The sequence below is a fragment of the Malaya genurostris genome, chromosome 2 (genome assembly GCF_030247185.1).
Source record: "Malaya genurostris strain Urasoe2022 chromosome 2, Malgen_1.1, whole genome shotgun sequence".
Lineage (NCBI taxonomy): Eukaryota > Metazoa > Arthropoda > Insecta > Diptera > Culicidae > Malaya > Malaya genurostris.
The window spans coordinates 41,612,433-41,624,012 of NC_080571.1; the positions used below are offsets into that span (position 1 = coordinate 41,612,433).

At 37.1% G+C, this 11,580-nt stretch overlaps 1 protein-coding gene across 4 annotated transcripts in view; it reads right to left on the reverse strand.

Moving 5' to 3' along the window:
* The window catches only part of LOC131427580 (uncharacterized), a 76,669-nt gene extending 70,297 nt beyond the window's left edge, over nucleotides 1–6,372 (reverse strand). For 3 of the 4 annotated variants that reach the window (XM_058590914.1, XM_058590913.1, XM_058590915.1), the window contains exon 1: nucleotides 5,842–6,371. In XM_058590914.1, coding sequence (XP_058446897.1) covers nucleotides 5,842–5,890 — 49 coding nt within the window. In that variant the 5' untranslated portion in view covers nucleotides 5,891–6,371. Of the gene's footprint in view, nucleotides 1–5,841 lie in introns of all 4 variants that reach the window. The other variant, XM_058590916.1, reaches the window with a different exon arrangement.
* Between the last annotated feature and the right edge of the window lie 5,208 nt (nucleotides 6,373–11,580).

Consider the following 11,580-nt stretch of genomic DNA (forward strand, 5'->3'; position numbering starts at 1 on the left):
CTTTAAGTACTTTATTGCACGTGCCCTACCGAAACTACCTAGAGCCACTTTACCTAAAATAAGGTTATTGAACGGAACCCCCAAATTGAGTGGAGGGTACTTAAAATTGCGGTTCCGTGTAAGGAACCCTGTCACAAAGAGAAATGAGTCGACTTTTCTCTTCTACTTTGACCATTAATTTGTAACATGGAGGTTCCTCGCTTTTCACATGACAGTCTCTAGTTCGGCGCGCAGCTTCTCGCACTCACTATGACAGTAGCCATACACACTTAAATCGGATCACTTATGGCAGCTGTTGAAACCTCTTCAAGTGTTTTTTTCCTGTAAAAGAAACGTTTCGTCACAGCCGTAACCTGAGGTACTGTCGTCAACAATTTTTTCAGTTGCGCTGATGTATCAGTAAAATTTTAAATATTTTGTTGATTGGCAGTTTAAACTTGGCATAGTTCAAAACAGGAGCTGAGCTGGATGATATTGAATGTAAGCCCAAGAGTATCGCACTGGAATATCGTCAAGAAATACAGTTCCAGCCATACACAGAGAGAAATAATTAAATTTACATGACATGTAAATCAATCGACATCAATTTAACCAACAGTTTCCAAAATGTGTGGTATCAGCGAGTATCAAAAAGAAAAACTCATGCCGCATGTTTGCCTTTCTCGTACCCAAACCGATGGTGTTGAGATAGTATGCGACATTTCGTTCTTGCTTTGAAAGATTACCATATGGAATGTTCCGTTCATTCTAGTCTGCGCAGTTGACTGATCAGAAAGTAAAGTAAGTGCATCATTTCGGTTTGTTCAGTTTCAAAGCTCAGTTTAGATATCAAGATTACAGTTTCTGAGTTTAATTTCAGATACAGAACTCAGTTCAAGAAGCATAATCAAGCACTCAGTTTTGCTGCGGGACGGATTTGTTTTGTGCACCGTTCGTAGTGTGCATATAGTTTCAAATTCAATTGCAAATCAACCCTTTTAAAGACTATAAATGTTTGAATATGTTGAAATATGCATATCGCCAGTTAGGATAAACATTTGTTTCCCTTAACAAAATTGCTACAGTATTGAAATAATTCGCACTGTATGCAGTTCTACTGCATGACGTTCATAGTGCGAATTTCGTTTCAAACAAGAGTGATTGCGTCATCTAGCTGCTGGTCGTTTGCATTGGAGTAAAATAAACCGAAAAGTGAACAAAGTCCATGAAAATTATATAAATTATATAAATTAGAATATGCAAATTGGAAGTGGAGCCTCTAACCAACTAAGTGCGAATAAAACCAAGATTTAGCTGCTTTGCGTTCGAGAAAAATGCATTGTATGTAATGATTTTGGTTATTTTGGTAACTTCAGGATATGCAAGTGGTGTAAGATATTTTATTGTTCATTAGATCTGCATTAAATTAGTCTCTGTCATTACCCATCCGCCTTTTTATAATCATTGTAAGTAACCCAAGTCTATGAAAATTTATTCAATGAATATCTGAGAAAAAATTCAAACTCTATTGAAATTGTTTGGTGACTATTATTTTGACTTCCGGAACAGTAAATTGGACCCAATGTGACCAAAAATAAAAATTGATCTGATTTATATTGTCCGCATATTGAATCGTCATTTTGTCCAGTTTATTCTAATAGAATTTGCATTGTCCTAAATCATGTGGCGATATATGTGATAAGAATAGCATGACTCTTTTTCGATGGTCTCTTAGTAGAAATGTAGTTTACACAACATCAAACACTTCAAACCACACACACAATTTGGCATGAATTTAGTTTGTGTTTTTGCCTTTCTCATATTGTAGAAAGATTATGCAATCACCGTGAAAAACGGCTTTTGAATCGATGCTTGCAGGGCCGAGTGTCATATACCATTCGGATCAGTTCGTCGAGTACGCAAAATGTGAATGTAACTTTTCTCGAAGATAGCTGAACTGATTATCAATAACTTAAATTTTAATGAAAAGTGTTGTGCTCAGATACATAATTCCTAGGTTTTATTTGACTTCCGGTTTCGGATTTACAGGGCGATCAGCGCGAAACATTCAATTTATTATTACTTACTCGCTTTCCTCAGAGATGGCGCGACCGATTTTCAAAATCTTAGGTTCAAATTAATGGTCTCATGGTCCAAAGAAAATTTCTGAATTTTTCCTTCGGAACCGATCTCCGGCTCCGAAATTACACGATGAGAAGTGTTTAACATTTCAAACCGTGGTTTGAAATACGATGTCAAAATACCGATGTCGATTATACCGATTCCGGAAATATCATCAATAGTGGAACTGTTTCGTTTCGTAGGTTGTACTAGTCGATGCATTTTTAACGTTAATGCGTCTTACTTTACTACGGGCGCCTTTTTAAAATTCGCCATGTGGAAGAATGAGAAGAACTTAATCGAGAATATCTAGCGTTGTAACAAACGCAACAACATAATTATTTCTCCATGTAATCAGAAATATGATCAGCAATTTATGATTAAATGTACAACAGTGTGAGATAACCAAGAATATTAAACTTGTTGGAAATAATGAGAAAAACTCATCATGCTTGTTTGCCGTTTTGAGTCAGGCACATATCAGTCCCGACATTCAACTGGACGAGTATAAAAGGTAAACCATTGTCGAGAATCGACCAAAGTGAGAACCTTGCACCAGGAACAAAAGAAGATTATCGGTAAACGAATTCAGGTTCTTAATACAGAGTCAGAACTTGTGAACTGATTTTTGGATTGGATTCTGGAACAGAATTCCAAAACTGAATTCTGAACTTGATATCTGGTCCCCTTGAATTCTGAGTTTAATTTCAGATTCAGAAGCTAGTTCCAGATAACAACCTCAGAAATTAAAACTAGGCTCTGAAACTGAATCCTAATTTTGAATTTTGGATTTTTTTAAATGCTCGGAATTAAAGTTCAGAATTTCGTTTCAGGAGCTCAACTTCAGAATTCTGTAACAAAATTCAAGATATTAACTATTTTAGATCTGGATTCTAGCACTAAATTTCAGGTCTGAACTCCGTACTTGAGTTTTGGGACTTCTGGAACAGAATTTTCCAGAATTAAATTTCAGAATTTCATTTCCGATCAGATTTCAGAACCTACCAAATCCTTGGTATTACATTTCTTTCGTGTTTGTTTACCTGTTTCAACAGACTTCACAGCCTATTCTTAGCATACTGAAACATGGCAATCCTTCCAGGTCGGGGCTCGAACATATGCCAACGGTCTTGTAAGACCAGTGCCCTATATATTGCACCGCCAGCCCGGGGATTTCCGTATGCTGTGAATGAATTCGGATCTTGAATCCTGAATTTAGATTTCACAAAAAATCTATTTCTGAAAACTATTTCTGAAAACCCCTCATTCGGAACCCATCTTCCCACCTTCTGAATATATCCCATAACGAATAGACGATCAGAATTGGCTTCACAACTTACGTCTAACATCTTCGCCACTTGTCTTTGACTTTAAGTACGGTCTTCGTTCAAACAATCCTTGCAATTTGGCATCTTCATTTGTTTTTTTTTTTTGGTTGACCTGTGCATTATTTCTTTAAAAAGTCCCAAAAAATTTGATCCAGATCCGATTACCGGTTTCGGTATAATAGCGTGATAAATGAAAAATGTTCAATTTCATGCATATTTTTTTCACAAGTCATGCCGAAACAAGGTGCAAATTTTTATAAAATTTACTGGTAAATTCATCTAGTTTGCAGTTCTTGTTAGTTAGTGGATATATAAACCTACTTTGGGACTACTTTTCCCCAGTTTGCGATTCCGTAATCAACGATAATAGTAAAACAAAAAAGTTCCACAAATGGAACTCACTTCGATTGCTTAGCAACGGTTAAACCGATTTTCATAAACCATGATTCAAATTAAAGCTCTCATTGTCTTAAAAGATACTGTGAAATTTTAACTCCGATCCGACTTCCGTTTCCGAAACTATATGGCTTTGAGTGTCAAAGCTTTCAAACCGTCATACAAAATGACGATACAAAGCCGGTACGTGATGTACGGTACGGAAGAGGAAAACACCATCGCCTTTGCTCCGTTCCCAGCGTGCTTTGTTCAATTTCGAATAGCTTGAAGGGTTGCCACATTTAAGTCTATATTTTTCAGGAGAAAAATTTGTAAATCTGTATCAGATGATCAAAACGCTGTATTCAAAATCTGTACATGAAAATGATCAACGAAATGAAAAAGGCTATTAAATCGAATCGAGGTAGTGTCAGGCTCGTACCCAGGATTTCATTTCGGGAGGGGCCCAAGGATTAAAAAATAATGTTACTGAAGATTGCCGGTGTGCCTTTTACTGCTGTTTTTAACATACACTTTAAACTTTTCCACTGGGGCTGATATTGTATTACATTTCATTACGTTTACCGTCTTGTTATTTCTGTAACATATGTCTGAGACAAATTTTAAATAATTATATGTTTTTGATTTCGGGAAGGGTCAGGGCCCCTCGGGCCCCCCTCTGGGTACATGAATGGGTAGTGTGGTAGTGTGATGGACTAGTCTTTTATGCAGCCTAGCTCAATTCGATTCCTAATCCTGAATAGAGAGGGTCAGAAATTTTTCCTGGCCCGAAAACCTCTATAATCGAAACAAAAAAATCGAATCTGAAAATAACACATTGAAAAATCAAAAAATTCCAATTTATTTCTACATCGATCAAGGTTTCAATCAGATCACTCGTTTTTTTTCTCAGAGACGGTTTGGTCGATTTTTACAAACTTAGGCTCAAATAAAAAATCACATATGTTAGTCCCAGAAGTTACTATTAAATTTCATCATGCTTTCATAGGGTAAAGTGTGTTTAAAATCACCAACCGTCATTTAGAGCGACGATACAAAAAAGGGTAAGGTTCTTGTAGATTTGTTTCAAAACTGATTTAATCTGTAGGCTATATTAGTTACTTACTAAACGAACCGACTTCGGCTATACCGGAAATAGTGGTTAAAAATCTAAAACGAAACTCACTCAATTTTCTCAATTGCTGTTGGATCGGGGATTATAGGGTATTTTAAAAAATTAAAACCGTCATTTAGTGCGACGAAATTTCTTATTAACTTGACATAATTGTTTACAAATTTACAAGATTATGTTAGTTTATACCTAAAGAATGTTTCTAATTTTAGTTTAAATTTTAAACAACACTTTTCTTCACAGAATCTTCTAGTTGTATTTTGGTAAATTTGAGCAATATGAGGTATCATTACACAGCTAGGTGGATTAAGAAGAGTTTTTTTATATCGTTCATTTTATAGGCTTTAACCTACATATTGTCAATTTATCAATGAAAACACAAAATTTACAGCTATTGACAGTAGCTTGTCTTGAAAAAAGAAACGATGATTTACAAAGCATATACTTGAAACTTAGTCCATTAGGTAAAGATTTTAAAACTATATTTGAACAAGACTTATTTTAAAAATGTCTTTATCTTTAACATAGTTTAATGTTGATCAATATGTTATGATTGTCCATGACATGTTGAAATAAAGGTTTTTGAGTCATATTAACGAAATAAAATAATTTCATGATATTTCCAGCAACGCCCTACAGTTTTGGGTTTATTGTCAAAGTAAAATCAGGTAAATTCAATGAAGTGATTAAGCATTTGAAACTCCCACATTTTTAGTGACTCCATGACAGCGCGAGTGCACAAAACCGTTTTGAGCACCAGCGAAGCCTATCTCCATTACAAAGATACATCTTCAAGGTATTATATCGGCATCGAGTGCATCGATCAAATATTTACTTAGGACCCGCAGTCAAACCCTCCTCTTCACAATTTTTTTAAATACACCATCAAACATAAAAAAAACATACCTGCAACACACGCCAACACGAACGAAACACAAAATATTATCGACTTCATTATTAACTGATGCTGCTTTTTTTCTCTCTCTCTCTTTCGCCCTTTTTGTTCCGCTCCCTCCTAATTTGCTTCCTTGGAATCTTCTTTTTTTTTTGTAACTTTGTAAATTGTATTTCTCTAACACTGTCGTGTCAGCACTTATTCCTCGGTTTGGGATCAACTTGCCTCGAATATCACAACTCTGTTTACCAAACCCTCTTCTTTTTCCTACTTTGAATCACAGGCGGCCAATCGATCACTGAATCCTAACCTATGTTCATTCGAGCTTTTGGGTTGTTGCCGAGAAACTTCACCGAAACCACCGGATTTTTTTTCACGTGCCGTGCGAATAATAAAAAAAAACAAAAATCCAAACTCACAAAGTACCTGACAGGCGCTGTTAGAAACAAAAACTAATGAACCCACTCTGCGCAAATCAGCAGCTAGACCAAATCCAACATATTTCTTCGAGCGATCCTGCACAACTGATCGACGACCTGGGCTGCTAGCAACGATTAACTTTCCTCGTCCGGATCTTCTTTGCGCAAAACCCGAACCCAAGGGAACCTCCAGCCGATCCGGCCAACAAACCCACCACCAACCCGCCCGAGTTTGCGGGCCGCCGCTGTCTCGTTCACACCCGTTCCGTTCAGGTGGTGAACATACGTGTGGTGGTGGTGAGTTTACCTCTGTTCGTTCTTTCCTTTCTGGATTCAACTGCACCATCATCATCATCGCCATCATCGCCATCATCATCATCATCATCATCATCATCATCATCAAGCGGTGGAAATCTTCTTTCATACTCCATTCTTTCCACCATAGCATCGTCCATCGTCGATCGTAGCTGGCTTTGGCTTTCTTCCGCGGGTTCCGACTTCTTTCCATTTCTTATTTCTAGTTTTTTTTTCAACCGTCACCGTCTTCAACGTAAACCGTACCCGTAAGCATAAACGGCCCATCCGCAGCCGTATAGACATTATCCAGTCGATCGAACACACAGACAAGATTTATCCTGACACTGGTTTCCTCAAAATGAAAAGGGGTAGCGTGAAGGGGGGCAGCAGGCTCAGGTGATGACTTACCCTGATTTAACACACACACATGCTTAAAAATTTTAGTTATTTTCCTGAACATTTCGAAGCATCTGGATTAGATCGAGTCAAAAGTAAAATATAAATTGATCCTGATTGACCAACCTTTTTTTGATAAGCCAACCTTAAGCAAGCTCAACGCAAATCTGATTCAAACTTTTAATCGCACATTCTTCTACGCCACTTCTTTATTCTCTAGTTTTGGCGCATTTCTCCGTTCTTCCTTCCACCTTCCGTGGTGATCGCTAGTGGCAACCATCGTCACACACGGAGAGAGGATCTCTTGAAGCTTTTCCGTTTTTCAGAGGTCTTTGTTTCTTCCTTAAGTTACCAGCTCTTCGCGAGGTGCGGCCCAACGAAACCAGCAGTGTTGCTGTTATACCAGATTTATCTGGAATGTACAAGATTTTACTCAAAACGATAGGCAACTGTTTAAAAACCATCCTATATAACCGCTGAACCGATAATCTCGGTTTGATTTTGTGCTGAAAAAAAAAACATGTTTGTATCCTATCATAAAAATACTTGCTAAAACATACACTACACTAGCCCATTCGTTCTTCAATACAATAACAATGAAGGCAAACCCAATCTTTCTTTTGTTTCAATAAATGGCGAAACCAAACATATATCTGGGTTGATTTTTCAATAGGGCGTATAAGCAAGTGACAGTTTCTCTTTAATCAGTCTCTCTTTCGATTATTGTGATGTGATTAAAAAGATTTTCTTTGATATCACTATTCTGTTTGAAAGTCGAAAGTTTCGGGTATCATTTCATGCAAAGAGTTAAGGGATAAACGTGGGAACCGCTTGGTAATTAATAGAAGAGAAAGTAAACAAAGAGAAACTGTCACTTGCTTATACGCCCTATTGAAAAATCAACCGAGATATAATTCGTTTTCCTATGACAGAACCTACACTGATAAAAATCGACACTTTGGACCGAAGTTTTTTACACTTAAATTGCAAGTGTAAGTCTCTTCAAATCTTATTCAAATGAAGTTATGTTGAATTCTTTTCACTTAAATTCCATCCACCAAATCACAAATGTATGACTTGTAGTATTCACTTCACTGGACACTTACAGTCGAATTGTCACACAAGCGCATATGAACTGATGAAAAAGCTTAGATTTTAACATATTTGTGCCTAATTCTCGTTTTCATAAGAAGTGCATAGCAATTTGAAATTGAAATGTCATCATTTAAATATAAGTTTCTTAAAAATATGCTGAACATAGTTTACTCAAGTTTATATGTTTACATATGTTATATAATGTATAATTTCCAGTTCGTGCTCGCATCTCACCCAACACAGTCGAAAATCGTTTGCGGTCGAAGCAAAAGAAACAAAGACAATACAGTGCAGTGAACAATAGAGTGTACGGAATGGTCAAATACGATTTAACAAAGCCTGAAACTTGGCCAACAAGACCAAATTCAATTTGTATAGATTTCAAGCGTTGCAAAGTTAGACCAGCAGCAAATGAAATTGAAACTTTACTTAAAGAACGAATGCATCTAGGTGCTAATAATGTAACTGAGATTCAATTCAACAAGGCGTCTAACTGTGTGTACATTATTTTTAAACGTGAAAGCGATGCAATTTCATTCGCTTCGGTTAACAACGAGGTGCACGCGTGCATGACCTTCCCCCGCAGGCCACCGATCAGTACGTTCGGGAGAATATGTCGCGGTACGGTGAAATCCTTTCCATCGAAAGGGAAGTATGGCGGAATTTTTTCCCGGCATCCAGAATGGCGTGCGAGTGGTACGTATGCATCTACGTAAGGCAATTCCATCTTACATTATTTGTGGTCAAGGTGGGACACATCCGTGTGAAACGCTGATTACCTATGAAAATCAGCTGGTTACATGTCAGTTTTGTGAACAACCTGCACACTACGGTAAACCTTGCTCTGAAACTGCGAAAAGAACATCTTCAACCAAAACCAAGGTCAACCGTTCAATAACGAAAACTAGTGAGCGTAGTACTCCTGTTTCACCATCAAACCAACCAACAACAGCAACCAATGTACAACAAGGCGCTTCTACAGCAACTAGCAACGAGCTCAAGACTGCGAACAACAAGGAAAACGAAAAGAAGACGGAAATCAACAACAAAACCGACGATGCGGCAATGGAGGACGAGACGAGCCACGAACAAAGTGCCTTTTCCTCCTAGAAAAAGAGTGACAACGAGATCCACTTCAAAAAATTCTTTATTTAAAAAATCGGCTAACTCGGCCACGTAAAGCTTGTACGCAAAAAGGCGTGAATAAAAATATCTTTTAAATAAAAAAAAATGTATAATTTTCTTTTTCCTCGACTTACACAACCTTGAAAGAATTGCACGATTTGGTTTAGCAATCCATGATCACATTAGCTGAAAACACAAACAATTTATGAGTCATGCTAATAAAAAAAACAAGTTTTGGTAACCTTTTGAAAAGCGCATCAGTGAATGACGGTTTCTTATTGTTTATTTTCTACTGCAAGTTCAAGTACCAACATGTTTTCATGCTGAGTTTCATGCATTGTAAATAAGGCTAATATAAACAAAAAGAATCTGTTACTTGTTGGAAAGGTGTTTGTCACCGATAATTTTATGAATATACTCACTGTATAGACTTTCTAAGGTATGAGGTAGAAAACCTGCCATTTTGTTCAAAACTTTTTTATTATATGTTTACTCTTAGTACTGCCGCAATTGTCAGGAAATATAAGGATTATTGACAAAACATATGTACAACAGTGACACTTCAAACTGACATGTAATGACATTGATTTATGTCATAAAGTTACACCCTTTACTCGTATGCAGATATCAACATGTCTGCACTTAAGATTAAAATGTGATGATATCTGATTGAGCCATACTTTATTTTTATGCGTTTAAATTTTGAAGCACAAATAACGCGTACTTGAAATGTTAGTGAGTATAGAACTTGAAATTTATTTAGAGAAACACATTTTTAAAAGATGTCGATTTTTAGCAGTGTATAGCGTCTGAAAACGAGTTCAGTCAATTTCAATTTTCCTCATTATTTCACACTATGATATTCTACACAGTAGGCCTTGAACTTTTCCGAATGCTTCTAAAACCGGAATTCTGGAACCGGTGGTGCAAAATGTAGATTTTGATTGGCCATTAACTAATAAATTCATTAAACTAAAGGAGCTCGCTGCCCAAATTTACACTCCTATTTACATCGTCATTCGAAACTCAAAATTTTGGGCACATGTCACCCTGTACTTTCGGAAGTGGAATTCTCGAAGCCAATTTTCCACAAATTTAATTTCAAGCGAAAGGTCCGCTAGTCGTATAGCAAGAGGTTCCGACGTGTGGTTCCGGTATGACTAACGCTCGTATATTTTTTTTTACGAAAAACAGTACATTTGGCGTAAAAATCAAGGAAATACAGTACTTCGACTTTGAAAATACAGTACATTTTACAGTACGCTTTTTTCTAAAAATAGTGAATGAAAAACAAAAGCAAATAAATTTGATCAGTATCTTACGAGGATAACAGATTGAAAAAATGACATGCGAATAGAACTTTGTAATGAAAACCGCGAAAAAGCCATCGCAGATATGGGACTCGAACCCGTAGCTAGCCAAATCCGGGTAAATCGTTTTGCCTATTAAACTATCTTGCATGTGAGACACACGTAGAAACAGCCTAACTGAACAAAAGAACCGAGCATGTTTAGATTTATTTCTTTATTGTCTTCGACTTGAGGTGACCTATCGCACAGACTTTTACTTTATTGCTACACACTTATGTAAACTTAAAAATATTATTTTCGATTTGAATGTGTCTTTGCTCATATTAAAATCAAATAAATGATACACGGTATTGGAACGATGACAACAGACATCCATTGGGTTGTTTTGGCCATACTGTGTGCGATGAAGTGAGCGACGAAGAAAATCCGTTCTTCGCAATGATCTTCCCGGAACGTTAAAATTAATTCTTTCCAGTAGTATGGGGCAATCAATGTTGTCATTCAGTAGGTCGAACACGAAGAGTTGTTGAGTATTCGTCTGTTTTGTAAAGTAGGTAGGTTGATGAGAGCACAGAGATTCTCGTAACGAGGTAGTTGAGGACGATATATCCAAGGTAGTCTTCGGAGTGCGAATCGGACGAAGCACTTCTCCATACTCCAGAATACTGCGTACTAGAGCGATGTAAACTGTCTTGAGAGTATACGTCGTTGAAGTTTTGAGTGTTTCGTTTGATTAGTCCCAAAACTGCATAGGCCTTCGCAGTAACGAATGAAAACTGTTCGATGAAACGAAGCTTGCAATCGAGAATAATGCCCAAGTCTTTAATAGACGCAACACGTTCAACTGAAGCCATCATCATGGAGTATTCGAAAATAATTGGAGACTGTGCTCGTGAGAAAGTGATCACATTACATTTCTTAACGTCTACTGTCATGCCGTTTCTGTCACACCAATCAAGGATTCGGTCAATATCCATTTGTAGAGCACAGCAATCCACAAGGCTTGTAATGATGCGATAAATTTTGAGGTCGTCAGCATACATTACTTTAAATGACGACAATTCACTGTAAAGATCGTTCACGAATAACTCGAAAAGAAGTGGTCCGA